At 45.0% G+C, this 20,197-nt stretch overlaps 1 protein-coding gene across 1 annotated transcript in view; it reads right to left on the minus strand.

Annotated features, from left to right (window-relative positions):
* DMAP1 (DNA methyltransferase 1 associated protein 1) overlaps positions 1 to 20,197 on the minus strand; it is a 102,671-nt gene that overhangs the window by 35,498 nt on the left and 46,976 nt on the right. The window contains exons 7-8 of the mRNA XM_068239546.1: positions 15,807 to 15,992; positions 6,160 to 6,231 (exon numbers count right to left, since the gene is read on the minus strand). Of these exons, the coding sequence (XP_068095647.1) occupies positions 6,160 to 6,231; positions 15,807 to 15,992 (258 nt within the window). The remainder of the gene's footprint in view (positions 1 to 6,159; positions 6,232 to 15,806; positions 15,993 to 20,197) is intronic.

Here is a 20,197-nt window from a genome sequence, read left to right on the forward strand (position 1 = left end):
ATCTGCATTTCTGACCATCCCTATTTACCTTTATGTTTTCATATTTTTCATACGGTGGTGACTGCAGGGCTCCTACCACACTTGGTATTTGCTACAACCATTTAAAAATATTTTGTCTGGGTTACTTCAGGTCACAGGGCAGATTAGTAACTGCAGAAGCCGCTCCTGACATGCATGGTTTGCACATTACTCCAGCTGACTGGTGAACTCAGCAGATTTGTAAGTGAACCCCAGTGACAACAAGCAATAATTAGCATCACTCCCCGCCCCTTGTCTTGCCGCTGAAGACTCCCCGCATCTTCCGAGCCGTTAGGCTATAACTTTCCTTAAGAAATTGATTAGCTGGCTTTTTTCCCCCCTTATTTGATTTTTTTTAAGGTTAATATATTTTGGCCACCTTCCAACTCTTGACATCTTTTCCCCGTGGTCCTTTAGAGGAGACTAACTCTCTGGCATAATTACACAGATGTCTTGCTTGATTTAGGGACTGCGGCTCACGTGGCTGTGCAATAAACAACTGCTTAAACTGCATGAAGTACGTTTGCACAGGAGGAGCATAAATACTGCGGAGGAATACGCCTGGAACAATAATTTCCCAATGACCAATGGTAACGGATACATGAAGACCGCCATACACAGGAGGAAGCCTGAAATCCTGATGGGATAAGGCCAAGCATAAAATTAAAAAAGGTCCGTTCTGCATGGCACTTTTAACTTTGCCCATTGTTAAAAACTCAAAGGGGGACAAGAAGCATCCAGATCAGGGGCAGGGAACCTATAGCTCGGGAACCAGATGTGGCTCTTTTGATGACTACATCTGGCTCACATTCAAATTAGTACGGGTGTTTAAGCAGCGCATCTTAGTGTGGCATCGCAAGTCAAATTGCTGTAGCATGCACTACTAACTTACTCATGCTACCCCAAAACTTACGGCTGCTCCAATTGTCCCACTCTGGGCCCTGTCAAGTCCAGTGACTCTGTAGGAGGAGACCCCCATGCTTAAATTGGCCCAAAAGGCCGCCTGTCACTTGACAGGTAGCCTATTGGGCCAAAGTGCAGGAATCTCTTAGTACAAAGTGAATCAACCACCAAGTTAGCTAGCTAATTGTCCAAGCTGTTAGTCAGTATTTCTCCTGTCTGGCTCTCGGGGAAAAAAAACTGATGCTGCTGAAATCCAAAAGAAGCTGAAGATGTGTCTGACACTTCCGCTGCCTGACGGATCAACTGTATACACATCACCAAGGCAACAGGGACAAGAGCCCTACTGTCCCAGTTTGAAAAATATTGTATGACTCTCACGGAAATACATTTTAAAATATGTGGCGTTTATGGCTCTCTCAGCCAAAAAGGTTCTGACCCCTGGTCCAGATAATGATAAAACTGTGTTAAAACAGTTAAAATAAAAAAAGGGTGAGGTGGCATACCTCAATGACGACAAGGGCAGAAAATTACAAAGAACATTAATATGTACTTGGTTTCGTGGGTCTCAACCCTCTTCCTCGGGCTGAATACAGTGCCAGAGTTATCTATAGCCGTGCTGAATGCACTTCTAGCCAATGTGAAGGTGCTTGTATCAGGTTTGTGCCTCTCCATCCGCCTACAGTGGATAATAACTAGAGCAGGAGAGATGAAGTGATGTATGCAACAACTCAAAAGATGGGCTATACAGAAAGATGTCCGACTGTGGCCGGTTCAAAGGTTGTCTGTCCTCATCCACAACTCAGAAACCACAGAATTCACTGAGGCCTAGTGTTGTGCTTATCACACAAATGGCGGCTACTGCCATGTAGATTAAGAAATTATTAATTGTAAAAGGTCTACAGTAATAGAAAGAAGACCCAGAAAATGGTAATCACATATCAGCAGGTGAACAGTTTTTATCCAGCTTTTGCTCCAGTGCTGAGGCTCATGGCAGACGAGTGTCAAGCTGCTTGTTCTTTACTTTATGGTCATATGTGTCACACAAATTGGCCGAAATCTTGGGACGTGACGTTTGTGTAGGGGGGGGGGGGAGTGTAAGTATGAATGAAACAAATAAACTAACAGCTAAGGAAAAGGAGTGTCAGAGAAAGGAGTAGGAGTTAAAGAGAAGTAAGACGTGGCTGGGGGGAAAGAGAAAGGAGGCATAGGAGGAGGGGGTGGTGGGGCAAGGGGGGATTAGAAGACAACAGAGAAAGAGGACGGGAGAGAGAAAGGGAAGGAAAGGGAGGGGGGGGGGGGGGTGGTTGAAGAAATACAGAGGCAGGTATATTTACCAAGTTGTGAGGTAAACAGTTGCCTAGAGCAACCAACTAAGTGTAGGAAACAGGAATTCTAAGGGCCATATCAAGCAACTGCTCTGCTTTTGCTACAGGTTTACTTTGTACCTTTTATGATAAGTGTAACCCAGGGGTGGGAGATAAAGACAGAACGCAGGTATAGGTAAATGTCAAAAGGGGCAGAGGGGAAAAGAGAGGGACGTGCAGAGGGAAGTGCAGAACCCCCCCCCCATAAAACCACAGAGGGAGGAAAACAGAAAATAGGAAAGTGTCACACAAAGAAGAGAGAAAGAGACGCAAAGCTGGCGGAGACCAGAATGGGGAGGAGGGGTTACAACTAGAAGAGAAGCGATTAAAAAACAAAAATGGGTGGGTGGCGGTAAAGAGAGAGGTTGGGGAAGGGCAAATATGATGGTGAAAAGGAGTATGTGATTGAGGGGGACGTATTAACAAGAAGAAAAACAAACCCAAAGCAGTGGGAGAGAAATTACACAACAAACATAAAGAGATGATAAACAGACAAGGAAGAGGCTGTCACAGTGGAATAAACTATGTAAAACACATTAGACTTAATTGTCCTCCTTACAGCGGCAGCAGGTGGCTGACATACATCACAGATGTGCAAGAGACGCACACATCAGCCAGAGTGAGGAATGTTCAGGGATTCTTGTATTTTTCCATCCAGCCATGTAACACACAGGTGACAAAAGCCCTGCCTGCAGACAGTAATACCTGACAGCGGCTGGAGATGCAAGCAGCCCTAACTCAATCATGATTATCTGCAGCAGAGCCGTCATCCTGTAGAGATACAGGAGATCCGCTAATTAATCAAAGGGCCTGTCAGCAGCGGAATATTAATAACTGCCGCTGCCAGGCCGCTCTCCGCACCTTCCTGCATCCCAGCAGCTATGGCCGTCTCCGGCTGACGAGCACCAATCATGTTTTGCATTTGTGAATAAAAGTAATTTTAAGCTGGTGAACTAGATCTAACTCTGCTGCTGTTGTCGCTACCTCATTACTCTGGGCTGCTGCCGCCGCTGCTGCTTGATTTCTTGTTTGCGGACGTATTGCAGGTTTAACCATCCCAGTGCTGGCACAAACATTCCAGAACAATCACACCATGTAACATTTCCTACTGCCCATTACAAATACTGGTGAGACTTTCAGGTCAGTGAGGGCAAATCTAGGTAAGCTAATCATCAGGGATTTGCCTAGTTTCGGTAGGTAGACCCTTAAAAATTGCTTTTTTTAGATATGCCATGGTTTTATTTTATAATTAAACTCTTACAAAGTAGATTACATGTTTTGCTGTCTCTGCTCAGTGTCAGCCCATTAAGTGTCCCTAAATGAAAATACATAAACGATTGACCTTGGTGTTTTATTTTTTTTTTACCACCCCTTCTCTCAGAAGTTGTATTCTGCCAGGAAATGTTTCATGGCTGTAATTTGCTTAACAGTGAGGTTTACTATATTCTCCACATGCTACCAACAAGACAGAAGTTGTTACTTGTATGCATGAAAATTAACTCTTGCAGGCAACAAAATAAAACAAGTAAAACAGCCTTGTTATGAATATGTTTTGCACTGTACATACTCGTTTATCTTATGTTACATTTCACCACAGTTCTATGTTGTACCTACCAACCAGAGCTGAAATGGTTTGGGCAACAAGCACAACAATAATATAATACAAGGACATTACTGAACATTCACCCTCTGTCTGCTCCTGATTCCAACATCTAAACTGTATTCCATTATTTATTTTATTTACCTTCAGCATCATCCAATATTTATCAAGCGCCAACAATTTATGCTGCACTGTACACCGAATAAAATGTAAACCCAACAGAAGGATATTGAAGATCCCACACAGGGATTATTAATTTTTAGTGGGGTCCTGGACTGCAGAAATGAGGCCAGGGTGACTCGGAGGCAGGGATGTATCTTCATGTGAGGTACTGATGGAAAAATCCCTCCCTCCACCCGTCCCCAAAATAGTCCAGCAATGGAAATAACACAGGAGAAGCCAGTTCAGAGCAAATCGTATCTATGGAAAACTCTGAATCGCTAGCTTTTTAAGAAAACAATCGATAATGCAACCGTTCAGAATCAATTGGGCCCACCAGCTTCTCCATTTTCATACAATATGATCTGAATAATCTGATCGAAAATACGATCAGACACAAAAAAATTATACAATGAATGGATACCTTTTTAGGTAGTGAACAAGGATAAGGGTAACAAGCCCCCAGTGCTGAATATTTCAGCCACTTCTTTATTTTGGAATAGAGTTTGGATTAGGATATCTTTCAGGATGTTCACAGTTTCACTTCCTGTCACGAAAAAAAAAAGAAGACTCCCACCAATGGGAATATAGGAAGCTATACAAAACTTAATCTCCTTGGTGGTATGATTCTTCAGGATCTAAAAGCGGTACAATATTTTCATGAGTTTTTAGACCAGCGCTGGGCAAACTACAGCGGGTGCTGTTACAGCTTTCCCCTCCCTCCCTGTGAAATTCCACGTGGGCAGCGGGGAATTTGAAACTCACCTCACTCACTGAAGTCCGGCGTCGCGTCTCCATGGCAACAGGATGTCACGTGACCTGTAATATGCTGTGAGGTCCTGTTGCCATGGAGACGTGAGACTTCCGTGAGCCAGAGAGTTTCACATTCCCCGCTGCGCACGCGCAATTTTACAGGAAGGGAGCGGGGTGGAATTTTAAGTATGCAGCCCGGACCGTGTAAACATTGCCCAGGCCTGTTTTAGTCCCTAAAAACAGGAAAAATATCATACCCCCAGAGAGATCTGTAGCAGCCCCTGCACATTACTCATCTCCTCGGGATCGAACGCTGCAATTCTCTCTCCTGTCCTTTAGGTAGCACTCTACCCTTATGGTGAGATTGGCGTCTGTCATCACGTGACAAACTGCGATCTCATTTGAGGGATCGAGAGCCTCCGAGGCCCAGAAGAATACAGGTTGTCAGCATCTGGATCCCGGGGGAGAGGAGTTACCCATGCCCGCTGCTCTTCAGTCTCTGCATGCATCTCCCGCCGCCTACCCCGAACCAGGCACTCAGGATTACCGCTTACTGAATGTTTTTTTCATGCCGAGCCTGACTCGGGATTACCACCAAGGAGGTTAACAGAGGTTCTACAAGGTAGAAACGCCTTACTTGTGGCTACAAGCACTATTAGGCACTGCTATTTGGCCTGAGGAAGTGGGTATGCACCCACGAAACACGTTGCCAGTGCAATAAAATTCTATCAATACGTGAATTTGTCTTCATTGAGGTAAGCCACCTCACTTTTTTCATTTTACTTGTTTTTAATGCATTTTACCTTCTCTGGGCCCCTCTTTCCCCTTTATCTTCTACACGGTAACCTTCTCATCAGGGAAGATTGCACAGAACCCCCTCCCTGGTGGTGCCCAACCTTAAGACCCCCCCTTTCCTGATACCAAACCTTAACCTTCTTCCTGGTGGTGCCCAACCCCCCCTCCGGTAATCGTCTAACTTTAACCCACCCTGGTGAACACCTAACCTTAACCCTCTGGTGGGCAACTTACCTTAACCTCCGAACATAACCTTTACCTTGCCCTGCCTAACCTTAACCCTCTGGTGGGCAACTTACCTTAACCCCCGAACATAACCTTTACCTTGCCCTGCCTAACCTTAACCCCTGGTTGACAAAAGGGCACCTGCCATGCGAGCTGCAGCCCCGCACTAGCTATGTAGCAGGCACCCAAATAAGTTTGCTCTTCATTTAGCTTTTCTGTCTGGGGAAGTTGTAAACTGAAAATTGTAGTGTAGGAAAAGTGTGCTGCAGAGACGGGGCTAGCAAGTGTCTTGGTAAGAGAAGAGGAGGAGCTTAGTGTAGTATAAAAGAAGATATACGTTACCCTTTGGCTGCGCAGAGTCACGCCTGCCGATTTGAAATCTGGGAATCGGATGCCAGCTGTTTCAGGTACAGCCTGAGGAGAGAATACAAAATATAATTAATTAATAAAAAAATATATATATCTCAGCATGGAAATGCACTGTGAACAGAAATAGATCCTGTAGTTTACAAATGTGTGTCATCTGGTTGGTTAATGGTTAATGTTAGCTGCCACTTTAGGCTCTGAAAGAATTTTAAAGCAAACAGAAGTTTGTTGTGAAAAGGGCAAGCCCTTGTCTGCTCTGAACACAATAATGCTCAGCATGTTCAACAAGAAAACCCTGCTAAGGCTCAATACAAAAATCCAAGAGTTGTTCTTCATAACTTGAATAGGCCCCCTGTAACAACACTATGACCTTTAATAATAATAATGGCAGTATTTGTATAGCGCCTTTCTCCTGTCGGACTCAAAGCGCTTGCGAGGCAGCCACTAGAGCGCACTCAGTAGGCTGTAGCAGTGTTAAGGAGACTTGCCCAAGAAACTCCTTACTGAAATAGGTGCTGGCTTACTGAACAGGCAGAGCCGAGATTTGAACCCAGGTCTCCTGTGTCAGAGGTAGAGCCCTAACCATTACACTTTCCAGCCACTGGAAAAACAAGATGTTCCACCTGCATAAAAAGCCTTGTGCATCTGCTAGATTACCCTCAGTTGAGGCGATCACTGGGCACTGTCTCCTTCAAGAGTCTGGTAACAACTAGCATAAACCAATCTCTACCAAAAATCAGTCTGATAGTTTAGAGATGCCAGATGTGGACACTCAGGCAGCGGAGGCAGGTCCTAGGCTGGTAAAATGAAGTACTGTATCATTTAATTCAGGCACAATCACCTCAGTTCTGGTAGCTATGTGCCGTAATCGTATTTTTGCCGGAAAAATACCACAATCAGTATTTCCAGGTTTTTTGGGCAATTCTGAATTCTGCATCTCTGAAAATGTGGTAAAAAGAGCGGAAAAAGTACAGTATTTTAGTGATAAGCATGTGGTAAATAATAATAGTATTTAATTGGCCTCCATGAGTTATGATAGACCTTGGAAAGGGGGGGGGGAGGGGGGGGGGGGTACTTGATTATGTAGCAGCAACCTGTGGAAAGTAAATTTATAGGCATCCCCTGTAAAAATACAGATCACACACATATTGGCTTTGCCTCCAGGTACAGGCAGGTCTTACACTGATCGGTAAATTAAGTGCCAACACGCCCCCTATTTTTCATGAGAATTCTGATTTTGGGTAAAATAACACAAAATGACTGCACATTTCATGAACTAATGTACCGCATGCGTGAATTTCAGACTAAAACCTACCAGAATAGCAAACTGCTTTTACCGCATGCGGTAAAATACTGCGTAAGCGGTAAAATAGACGCTAAGCCTACCAGAATTGAAACCAACATAGCCGATTTATCAAGACCAAAGCACTGAAAATCTAAGCATAAGTGGAGCAGTTTCCCAAAACAACCACTCACATTTCAGTGACTGTTGAAGCAGAAATTTAGATTGGGCACTCAGGACAACTGTTTACTGTACACCTTTTATGTGTCAACACATCCATAGAAAAGTGATACAAATCTGACAGGACTAGACATGTACACCTTTTATGTGTGAATCAAGCCATCGAAAACTCATACAAAACTGACGCGAAGCTGACAGGACCGGAAATGTAGAGATTTGTGTGTGAACTAAGCCATAGAAAACTCCTACAATACTGATGTCAAGTGTCAAAAACTGACAGGACAGAACTGGATACCTTTTATGTGTGAACCCGGCCTAAATTTTGCTTTTTTTCCTAATCTTAAAATGGCTATACTGTACACCCTGATTTCCACCGGCAGATTCGATCTTTCTGATCAAACCTGCTAAAAAAATATCAGTGCAAGATGCTGCATCGATCATAAATTTGATTGATTCACAGCAAAAATCAGTCAATCGGGTGCAGCGGGGCGAGTAGCAGTAGCTGGACAGACCATAGTGTTGTACTGTATGAAATGCAGTTTGATAAGTTTTCTAAAGATTTCAGGAGGAAATCTATTGAAAATCCATGCGCAGTGGGTGGGGGGATTCGATCCCTCTCTCATCAGATCAGAGAGGGATTGACCCCTTTGTCACTATGTGAAATGTGTATAGCCAGCTTTATTCATATCTTTGTCCTTTTATCTGCATTGTGGGGTGGTTTGGATTTACGTGAAGAACTAAAAAAACCTAGCAATTACTACTTTCTTTGGGATGCAATAGCAGTAAATGTTATAATGTTAATAGTGTGCTGCTGCCAGATTGCTAACAAACCAGCCTTATCACTGTCAAATGACATCGGTTTTTCGCTCACTGCACTGGCTACCTGTAAAATGGAGAATACTCTTCAAGACTGGATTGATGACATTCAAATCCCTGCACAATTTGGGCCCTGGATACATGAAGGACTTGCTGAAGCTGCACCACACCTCTCACAACCTCAGATCAGCAGGCTCTATAAACATGGTCACTCCCAGAGTGCACATCAAAACCTTTGGAACCAGAGCTTTCTGTCATGCTGCCCCTACCCTTTGGAATTCCCTACTACACCCAGTAAAGTGGAGCTATTCAAATCTAGACTGACAAGACACCTGTTTAGCCTGGAATTTTCAGACTTATATAATTCTATCTCTGTACCATAATTTGTAAAGCCCATCTTTTGCCCAAACTGAAATCCTTCAGTGAACAGTATTCATATATCAAAGCATATATGTGTAAAGTTTGTAATCATGAGGTGTGTATTAGGAGCTGGCATTGACCTAAAGGGTAAAGTTTCACTCCTGCCTCATTTGCATTTTCATGTTTTTTTTTTTTAGTGACCAGAAATGTAACCAGGTGGAATCAGGCCACTGTACTGCCTCTGCTCAAGAAACCCTCCCTCGACCCCTCGCTACCCTCCAACTACCGCCCGATCTCCCTCCTCCCCTTCGCCTCAAAACTCCTTGAGCGTCTGGTTCACAAACGCCTGACCCAGTACCTCAATGCCAACTCACTACTAGACCCACTGCAATCTGGATTTCGGCCTGCCCACTCAACCGAAACGGCTCTCACCAAAGTGGTCAATGACCTTGCCTTAGCTAAAGCTGAAGGTAAATACACCATTCTCCTCCTCCTTGACCTTTCAGCAGCTTTTGATACAGTAGATCATCCCCTACTCCTCCAGTCCCTCCAATCCATGGGCATTCACGATCTCGCCCTGACCTGGCTTTCATCCTACCTCTCCAACCGCTCCTTCACGACCTCCTTCAATGAGTCCTCGTCCACCCCCAACTACCTCTCAGTGGGAGTCCCCCAAGGCTCGGTCCTTGGCCCCCTACTGTTCTCCCTATACACATCCTCCATTGGCAAGGTTATCTCCTCCATGGGTTTTAACTATCATCTGTATGCAGATGACACCCAAATCTATCTCCACACCCCTGACATATCCACCACTACCATGGACAAGGTCTCCTCCTGCCTATCTGCCATCTCCTCCTGGATGTCCGCTAGGTTCCTAAAACTAAATCTAGACAAAACGGAATTTATGATCTTCCCACCCCAGTCATCCCTGGACCTCCCAGATGTGCAGGTCACTGTTAACCACACTACTATTCACCCTACCTCTCAAGCCCGCTGTCTGGGTGTCACCCTGGACTCCGCACTCTCCTTCACTCCCCACATCCAAAACCTCACAAAGTCCTGCAACTTCCACCTTCGTAACATCTGTAAGATTCGCCCTTTCCTGACCCCTGCCACCACCAAACTCCTCATCCATTCCCTCATAATTTCCCGCCTCGACTACTGCAATGCCCTTCTGTCTGGACTCCCTAAGACCCGAATAGCCCCACTGCAGTCCATCATGAATGCGGCTGCCAGAATTATCCACTCCTCCCATCGCTCCACCAGGGCGGCTCCCCTCCGTGAATCCCTCCACTGGCTTCCTATCCAGTCCAGAATCAGATTCAAGATATTGTGTCTGACCTACAAATCCATCCACAAAACCTGTCCAACCTACATTTCTGATCTTACTCAGAGATACACACCAAGCCGCTCACTCCGCTCCTCCAATGAACTTCGCCTGACCGTCCCCCGCATCACCCAGTCCCATGCACGCCTCCAAGACTTCTCAAGAGCCGCTCCGACACTATGGAACTCCCTACCTCCACCCATTAGGGCAGCCCCCTCCTTCAACACCTTCAAGAAGGCCCTCAAAACTCACCTTTTCACTCTTGCCTACCACCCCTCACAATTGCTCTAAACCCACAGCCGAACTCTGGTCCCCTACCTCTCGTGTCCCTACCTCTCCCTCTAGATTGTAAGCCTTTGGGCAGGGGCCTCACTCCTTTTGTGTCCTACCTGATCATACACCTCTATTACTGTGCACCCATGCTATGCATTTGAGTGAACCTAACTTGCCTAACTCCATACTCCCATCCAGTGACTGACTAAGCATTACCTTGTACTCATACTGTGCTGTGTGATCTGGTTTTCTTGTATTCCTGTATTGTCATATTGCTGTTTGTCACCCCTAAATATTGTCTGTAACCTAAATTAATGTCCAGCGCTGCGTAATATGTTGGCGCTTTATAAATACAACAAATAAATAAATAAATAATAATGCATAATCTGCTTCAGACTTATGTTTCCATTGGTGCGGTGCCATTCCCGTGCGGAAACGCATGTGCGATTGTGCATGCGGATGCGTTTTTTCATGCGTTTTTCTATGCAATTTCGTATGCGTTTTGTGGCCAAGCATTTTTAACCATGTCAATGCTGGTGTGCTTTTTACATTGTTTTACACAAAAATGCATATGAAAATGCATAGAAAAACGCATGGCAAAAACGCATGCGTTTTTCCTATTAATTACATTGCGGTGTGGCGCTTTTGCGGTGTGCGAATGCTGATGGCTCTGCAGTGCAGATTTTTTCTGCACAGAAAACCGCTCAGAAATCCTGACAAGTGGAAACAGTCCCATCCACTTGTATTGGTCTAGTGGAAACGGGCCCTGAGATAAGATAAGCAGGAAACACAGTGAGATGCTGTCCATAAGGGCCTATTTCCCCGAGCTGCAGATTGTAGCAGTTATCGGCACGCAATTTGGGATGCAAAATTGCAACCTATTGAATCAATAGGCTGCATCTAAAATCCCGTGCGGAGAAAACATTAGCGCTGTCAGCAACATAGCATAGTTATAGCGATTTGGCTGCGGCTTCGTAGCAGCATAGGTGTAGAGTCATCCAGTGAAAACAGGGCCTAAATATTTTGCTGCTGGATTACAAATTCTAGTACATGTATAAACTCTTTCATACAGAAATTAATGTGCTGAAGGATTTTGGTTTTTACCTGGAGTTCCACTTTAATTATTTTTGGCGTCTTTTCCAGCTACTGATTGCCCTTCCTTACCAGATGGCCACTGAGGACCAAAGCAGGCTGTGGCTGTTATCACAAGTGAACCCCCCCCCCCACCCTTTCCCAAGCATACAATGTGCTAGCATGACCAGCAGCCAATATCACGTGAGTGGGTCCCTCAGCACTTGCTTCATGCCAGTAGGTATTACACCGGCATGGGATCCGCATCTCTATCTGTGCCATGCCTCCCTCTTCCCTTCAGCCTCATATTCTTTTAGCGTGTATGGCCCATCAATGCGAGGAAGAGAGATTCCATTCCACACACCTGTGCAGACTTGCACACGTGTATTCAGTGTGCACTGATTGCTTGTTTCCGACAGCTCTAAAGGACGTGATTAACCCCTGAGAGGCCGGAGACGCCCTAGAGCAGTGCCTAGTTACTTGGCTCAATAGCTGTTTGATTGCAGCCATTAAACACCCAGAAAGGGAGCTCAGGGGAGCGGCAGCGTCCTTGCTATTGATTCAAGGTTTCCTGATTGCCCCCTGAGCGTAAACAGAGCAGCAGCGAGGGCTCTTAACATGCACGCTGCACAAGGGCGGCCTGACACGTCTCAATGATTTTATGCCAGCGCCCATCAGAAGCGAGCCATCGCCTCCAGACACACAGGAGGTGCTAATTCCAAATATTTGCAAAAACAAATACCTGACAACATGGCACATGCAATTAAACCAAGGAAGGCCAGAGCGTGCTTCTGCAAGCGATCCTGAAAACAAGCACCATGTAAGAATGTGCAGGCCCAGTATACATACATGCTATAACTGCAGGGGAACTACAAGTTTCAGAATCCCCCATTCAGGGCTCATGGGGATGGTGACACTTTAAAATGTTTAAAGGTCACTATCATAAACAAAAAGAAAAAATTGTACAAGTAAACATTAAACCTGTGTGCTCTATGACTCTCAATTTGCAAAGCAGGTTAGGTTTTCTAAGAGGCAGCATTTGTAACAAAAAGTAAAACTGTAAAAAAAAACAAAAAACATCCCCTGGGGGTTCCTCACCTCGGAAGGGGGAAGCTTCTGGATCCTAATGAGGCTTCCCCGACCTTCTCACCCTCCAGGATCCAGCGCCGGCAGCCCCTGAAAATACAGCAGACAAGCTTGTCGTCTGTGGTGTAGTAGCACCTGCAATATTTACCTTCCTGGCTCTGGCGCAGTAGCAGCTTTTCGATGGGCTCTGGCAGAAATAGTCAAGCCCAATCGGGTCTGCTCTACTGTGCAGGCAACTTGCGCCTGGCGCAGTAGAGCGGACCCGATTGGGCTTGGCTATTTCCGCCAGAGCCCACCAAGTGCCGGAGCCAGGAAGGTAAATATTAACATCACTGCTGCTCTGGGGCTGCCAGCATTTTGTTTCCAGAGGGTGAAGAGGACAGGGGAAGCCTCATTAGGATGCAGAGGCTTTCCCCTCCCGAAATAAGTACCCCAACCCCCCCCCCCCCCCCCCCCAGGCCCCATGCCTTAAACAGAATTGCATCCGGTTTCACTTAAAGTGGAACCAAGATAAACTTTTACTCATTGCATAATTTTGTTAATTTCATATAGTTTATAGGGCGTTCCTCTAGACAAATACTTTTTTTGTTTTGTTTTAACCTGCTGGGCGTTACGGACGAGATCAGCTTGTCCAGTAACGGCGCGGTGGATTTCTCAGGCCCTGGTGGGCCGATTTGGATATTTATTTTTTTATACACGCAGCTAGCACTTTGCTAGCTGCGTGTCTTACCGATCGCTGCCGCTCGCCACTGATCCGCCGCGATACAGGGCTCACCCCCTGCATACCCCTGGCCAATCGCCGCTAGGCTGCGCTATGGGGTGGATCGATGAAGTCATTCCGTTCGTCACCATGGCGACAGGGTAGCCCTCAGGGAAATCCCGTTCAGAACGGGATTTCCTGATGGGCATGATCGCCGGCGGCGATCGGAAGGGTGGGAGGGAACGAGCAGGGAGGGGGAATTATGTAGCTAGCGCTAAGCTAGCTACATGATAAAAAAAAAAATAGCTGCAAAAAAAACCTGCGGCTGTGGGTAATCAGAATGCTTTAATACTCCAATTCCCTATAAACTAAACAAGCCTCGCCCACAGCTTCTCCAGAGTGCCTTGGCACTCAGACCCATATAGCAAGGGCTTATGTGAGCTCAGTCTGGGCAGGAGGTTACTAGCCAGAGATTATAGAGGCAGAGGGAAGGAGTGAATTTGTCACAGGCTGAGGGCTGGAGATGCTATCAGCTTGCCTGTGTGTAATGTGACAAGGCTGCCCTCATTGTATCAAAGGAATAAATAATCATATACTGTTGAAGCTGTTTGTATCTAGATGTGCTGTGTAAACTATCTAAACTTTAGATAAGATATATAGACAAGTTACTTGTTATAGTTAGCTTTTCATCTCGGCTCCGCTAAACTGAACATAAAACTTATGAATGTTCATGTTTAGATTTAGATAGTATAGAAAATCAGTAACAGAACAGTGTGTCATATTTTTATTTTCAGTTTAAAGAGACTTTGAAGTCCCTAAAAAATCCTTTTTTCCCCAAAAAATATTGTTTAACATATTAGCCCTAACTAAACCACCGCATCCCCGCCACTGTACACCATCTAAATCCCCCCGAACTCCCCGGAAGGCAATCCGGGCAGCGCTTCAGTGAGAGGCAGAGCTATGAGCCGCAGCTCTGCCTCTCAGCGCGCTTGTCAGCCCGGATCGCCGCCTCTCCCCGCCCCTCTCAGTCTTCCTTCACTGAGAGGGGCGGGGATACGCGCAGAGCTGCAGCTCATAGCCCTGCCTCACACGGAAGCGCACAGGGGCAGAAAAATCCACGACCAAAAAAGTTGTGGATTTTGCAGGGGAGAGGGAGGGCGAGTTTGGGGGGGATTTAGATACTGTACAGCAGCGGGGAAGCGGTGGTTTAGTTAGGGCTAATATATTAAACAATATTTTGGGATACAAAAAGAATTTTTAAGAGACTTCAGTGTCTCTTAAAAAAGATCTGAATTTGCTTTTTAAAGGGAAGGTCCAAGCAAAAAAAAAAAAAAATGAGTTTCACTTACCTGGGGATTCTACCAGCCCCATGCAGCCATCCTGTGCCCTCATAGTCACTCACTGCTGCTCCAGTCCCCCGCTGGCAGCTTTCTGACCTCGGAGGTCAGGGTCGAATTGCGTACATTTTTACACATTCCCGCTAGTGCAGGAACATTAACACATAAATTTTTACGCGTTAGTGGTGCAACGCATACATTTTTGTTCCTGCACTAGCTGGAATGCGTAAAAATGTACGCAATGTGGCCCTGACCTCCGAGGTCAGAAAGCTGCCAGCGGGGGACTGGAGCAGCAGTGAGTGACTACGTGGGCACAGGATGGCTACATGGGGCTGGTAGAAGCCCCAGGTAAGTGAAACTCATTTTTTTTTTTGCTTGGACCTTCCCTTTAAGAAGAAAAAAAAAAATCGGAATTTTTAAGAATGAATTCTAAACAGCAGCCATGATTTAAATGCTGGTTTGTTCAGCTGCAAAACAAACAGAAGTTAAGACCCTTTGAACTTTCCAGTACTAAAACCTAATCAGCAGTGTTTCCTCAGCAAGATAAAGAGTACTTTGCCTTCTATTTACTTTTCTGGACATCATGTTAAATTAGATTTTTCATTTGACAGATAATGGCTCTAGGTTTTTTTTTCTAGCATTGCCGTTCTATCCCGTTAATCGCCGTAGCGCGCAATTATAACTATATGGCAGTAATTTCACTGCTGCCAATCGTGGGCACTCCGCAATTAACGTCTATCGCGAAACATGTTGCCTGCAGTATTTTGCAGCGATTCTCAAGCAATCGCTGTAAAATGCTTAAATAAGCGCTGAACGCGATCGACGGGAATTGCGGGAGTGTACAGCGATTTTACTGTGCTAATTGCGGTAAAATCACCAGCGCAAAATGGTAGCGCTAAGAGTTTTACTACTTTGTAGTGAGAACGGCCCTTACTGCACAGGCGCGGCAATACTCCAACTGACGCACTAGGTCCTGTAATCTAATTAAGCCTTTGTCGGTTTTCTTCGTGGGTTCATAGGATCCAGAGGCTTCCCTCTTTTCTAGGTAAGCATGTATTTTTTTAACCTGAAGTTCGCCTCGGGTACACTTTAAGAAATAAGTGTGCCTGCTACACATTTATCATTATGGTGTGAGGAAATGTGAATAGCAATTAGTGAAAGGCAATGAAATTTGTACACCGAGAATCTTACAGGTTTCTCGGTTTCTTTCTTCTGTGGAAGCTTCTTCTTTGTGGCTTTGCGTTCGGCCCGGCGCAGTTCTGTGGTGGTGTCAGCAGCAGTGATGAGTTTCTGCAGGTCCTGCGCCTTCTTCTCTCGCTCCTTCTTTCTGCTCTCAATTTTCCGGAGCTCTTGAATGAGATATTCCTCTTCTGTCACCTACAGGTAGAGAACCAGAAATAAAGATTAGAGACATGAGAACTAGCAGGGAGAGGGCACCCCCTGGTGGACAATGCCCGAATTACAGTACAAAACTATATCAAATGGGCTCATTCTCAATATTTGTTCAGTTTTATTCTAGGAAACCGACAGAAAGCATGATTGGGCATTTATGGAGACAGCATGGACTGGTCTGTATCTGGACAGCATGCCTGCAGGATTCATAAATTTCCCTGATTACAACTAAAGCACACATCTCTGAAATAGGCAGACCGCTACAGACTTTAGCATGACTGTCTAAAACCCCAAGGCTGAAGCTCACAGAACCATCACAGTCATGGAAACTCTATTGCAAATCAATTGACACTTAAGTTGCAACATATTCTGTGTCAAACCCAAATTGTGACATTAAAACAACTGATACATTTCCTCCCCTGTGGCAGACATATTGTTTCAACATAAATGGCTACACAAAGGGCCATAAGCAAACTCGTATTTAACAGATCTGCCTTTATCCCAGTGTTTGTGGGTGATTGCCATAAAATGCACTCACCCCTTCCTCCCTCAGGGCCTGAGTCCACAGCTGCATTTATAAAAACGCATTAAAAAGTTTTTACAAGTGTTTTCGAAATGTGTTGTAAGAAGTTTTAAAGAACAAGCGACACCCATGCTAACCTAGAAATGAAAAACATATATAAGTAGATAAATACTACTTATACTTACGTAACAGATGTGTTGTGCTATCCACGTAATGATTCCTGTGAATTTTATAAAGGAAAAGCAGAAAATCCTATTCTAGGCAGTGGCCATCTTGCCAAGCTAATGCTGACATCATATACTCCCTGACTCTTGTTCTCCCCCCCCCCCCTTCTCTTGCTCATTGTGTATTCATTAGCTGCCCTCCTCCCAGAGTCTTCAGACGCTCCCACTGAGGTGTATACTAGGAACTGCACTGTCTTTTTTTTAAAATATACATCCAATCACTGAGTCACCTCAGCCTTGCTTGTAAACACAAGTAGTCAGAGAGTGTTACTGATAAGCAGCTAGGCAGGGAAATAAATGGAAGAGGAGGAATATATTATAGATAAAAAGAACTCCCAGCATTCAACTCTTAGGCACTGTTTGGCACTAGGGCCAGTGCTCCTAATGTATGTGATAACTACAATCCATAACAGCAGAAAAAGTTTTGAATGCAGCATTAGCATCTTTATCACTTAATACACTCAGACCAGTTGCTGTTGAAATTTGATTTTTATGGTGACAATACCACTTTAACGCGTTAAGATGTGTTTCAAAAACGCTTGAAAAAAGCATGCCTTTTAATAAACCCAGCAGTGGGCTCAGGCCCTCACTAAGCTGCTCTCATTGGCCAAAAAGCCCACCAACCTGTCACCAATATCACGCAACAGTTAAAGCGGACCTGAACTCAGAACTTTCTCTCCGCTTTAAAAGATACGCAACAGTATAGTAGCCTTCAAAGAAAAACATTCCTTTGTTACAGATGATACAAATCCTGAAATGAATCTTGCAGTGTATATACTTCCTGCTTTCACAGAAGTAGGCATATTAACATTCTGTGCTTTCAAAATAGCCTCTCTGCTGTGGCAGTCAGCTGACGAAGCTGAGGGATCAAATTACAACTTGTGATTAGTCAAAGATGAAGGGGAATTAGACAGGCTAAACTCTCTAAATACACACAGGGCGCTGAATCCAGGCACGCCATAGCAGCAATTTCGTGCTGCGCGGGGTCCGTAACGGTAATTCGGGGCTCCGGCGGCTGCCAGACCCCAAAGTACATCCCCCTCTGAGCTGCGACAACTGGGAGGGGGAACAGTATTTAACGCTGCCAGGGAGTTTTGCTGCAGCAGGAAGAGCCGCCATTTGGTTCTCCCGGTGCCGAACTCACCGGCGAATCGATTACACGTACGCCCGCAGCAGGCCCCCCGAACTGCAGAGTGGCGAGTGGTGGGGGAAAGTAACACACCTCTTAAGATGCCGACATGAGCTACCTTCCTCCTAGGCATCCCATCTCCATGGCTACAGCAGCGTCTCTCATTATGCGACCCTTGGGAACATCCCAACTGGTAATGTGATGAGAGACACTGCTGGAATTGCAGATATGGGTTGCCTAGGAGGAAGGTTGATCATGTCACTGGAGTCTGGGCACAAACCTGGATAATGCCAGCAGTAAAGCACCATTATGATTGGAAAGAGTGACAGAGTTGCGTTACACATTGCCCTTCACGTGACTGATGCTTCATCCTTCCCAGCTGGAACACTACTCCTTAACATGACTCAGGTTATCGTAACATTTTGTACTTGCAGCTGTCCCTCCCATACATACCATCTAGTCAGGTTCTGAACTAAGAGAGCATTAGTTATATACCAGACCAGCTGTGTCTGACATGATAATATCAAACAAACATTCAAAAGGTTCACAACCGCCTTATTCAATGCAACATATTCACCTTTTCATACAGCCAAATGTGAGTACTGATATATTGAATTTTGGGTTTTCATTACCTGTAGGTCACAGTCAGCAAACTAAAAGAAACACAGTAAAACCCCCATTATCCAGCAGCAACGAGTACTACTGTATATACTCGCGTATAAGCCTAATTTTTCAGCATAAAAAATGTGCTGAAAAGTTACCCCCTCGGCTTATATGCGAGTCAGTGGAGCAAAACAGATGGTGGAGCAGGTTTTGTTACTGGCAGAGGAGCGTAAGGATTGAGCACTAGTTAACCTGTTCTTACCAGCTTGTGCCCTGCTGTGTACATGCCTCCCATCCCCTGCAACATGGTGTGCAGAGTGTGCTGCTCAAGACTTCCTGTGTTCCCTGGCTTGTGGAGTGGAGTGCAAGCAACATGTCAGTGGTGCAATGATCGTGGATTCTTCCTGTGTGGCAATCGCTATGTCTCATATCTATGACGCCATCTAGTGGCTTCTTGAGACACAGCTGTATCATCCCGGAGCACATCTGGCTATGGGGAAGGGGGCTGACTTGTACTGGGGGAGTATCTGGCTACTGTGGAGGGGGCTACATTGGGGAGGGGGGCTTGTACACGAGTCAATCACTTTTTCCTGGTTTCTGAGGGAAAAGTGGGTACTTTGGCTTATACATGGGTCAGCTTATATGCGAGTATATATGGTATATCCCACACTGTATACTTTCCATAAACTATATATGAATGTTGAAGTACACTAATTAAAAACAAAATAATACAAAGGACAGACTTAATGTAACAGAGGTTTATTACTGTATAAAGATGTGTAAAAGTAGATTTATGCATCCTGCAAGGCGAAAAAATTTTCTTTACTGGTTGCTTAAGAATTCTGGTAAAAGGACAACTGAATTGAGAAGTATATGGAGGCTGCCATATTTATTTCCTTTTAAGCATTACCAGTGGCCTGGCAGCCAAGCTGGTCTGTTTAGCTGCAGCAGTGTCTGAATCACACCAGAAACAAGCATGCAGCTAATCTTGTCAGATCTGATAATAATGTCAGAAACCCCTGATCTGCTGCATGCTTGTTCAGGGGCTATGGGTAAAAGTATTAGAGGTAGAGGATCAGCAGGATTGCCAGGCAACTGGTATTGCTTAAAAGGAAATAAATATGGCAGCCTCCATATCCCTCTTGATACAGTTGTACTTTAACCGAGTTCTGGATACCTGAGGTATTACCATAAATGCTTGAAATATATCGCTCTGTGTAATGAATCTATACAAGAGAAAGGGGTGGCTTACCTCAAAGATGACAATTGAAATAGTGCATATACAGGAAATTTTTATGTGCACTACGGCAGTGCGTTTCGTGAGTACTTGGGACACACTTCCTCAGGCCAAAAATTCAGTGTCGGCTGCATTATACAGCTGAATATTGAACGCCTCAGGAGGAGCTCAATATTTGGCTATATGATACAGCTGAGACTAAATTTTTCAATTGTGTCATCTTTGTGGTAAGACACCTTTTTCTGTACTTTTATTGTTTATAAAATCTCCACTGGAGGACAGTAATCCACTGGCACATACTGTGCCGGCCACATGATTTCCCCTTTTTTCCCCAAGAGACGACAGGACATAGAGAGACCTGGTTACTCGAACGGAGGCTGTTGTATTCTCCACCCGCCTAAAGCTGAGTACACACGTACGATAACGATCGTTCAAAAACGAACGATAACGACAATCGGAACGATAATCGTGCGT

Source organism: Hyperolius riggenbachi, chromosome 6 (assembly GCF_040937935.1).
Source record: "Hyperolius riggenbachi isolate aHypRig1 chromosome 6, aHypRig1.pri, whole genome shotgun sequence".
Lineage (NCBI taxonomy): Eukaryota > Metazoa > Chordata > Amphibia > Anura > Hyperoliidae > Hyperolius > Hyperolius riggenbachi.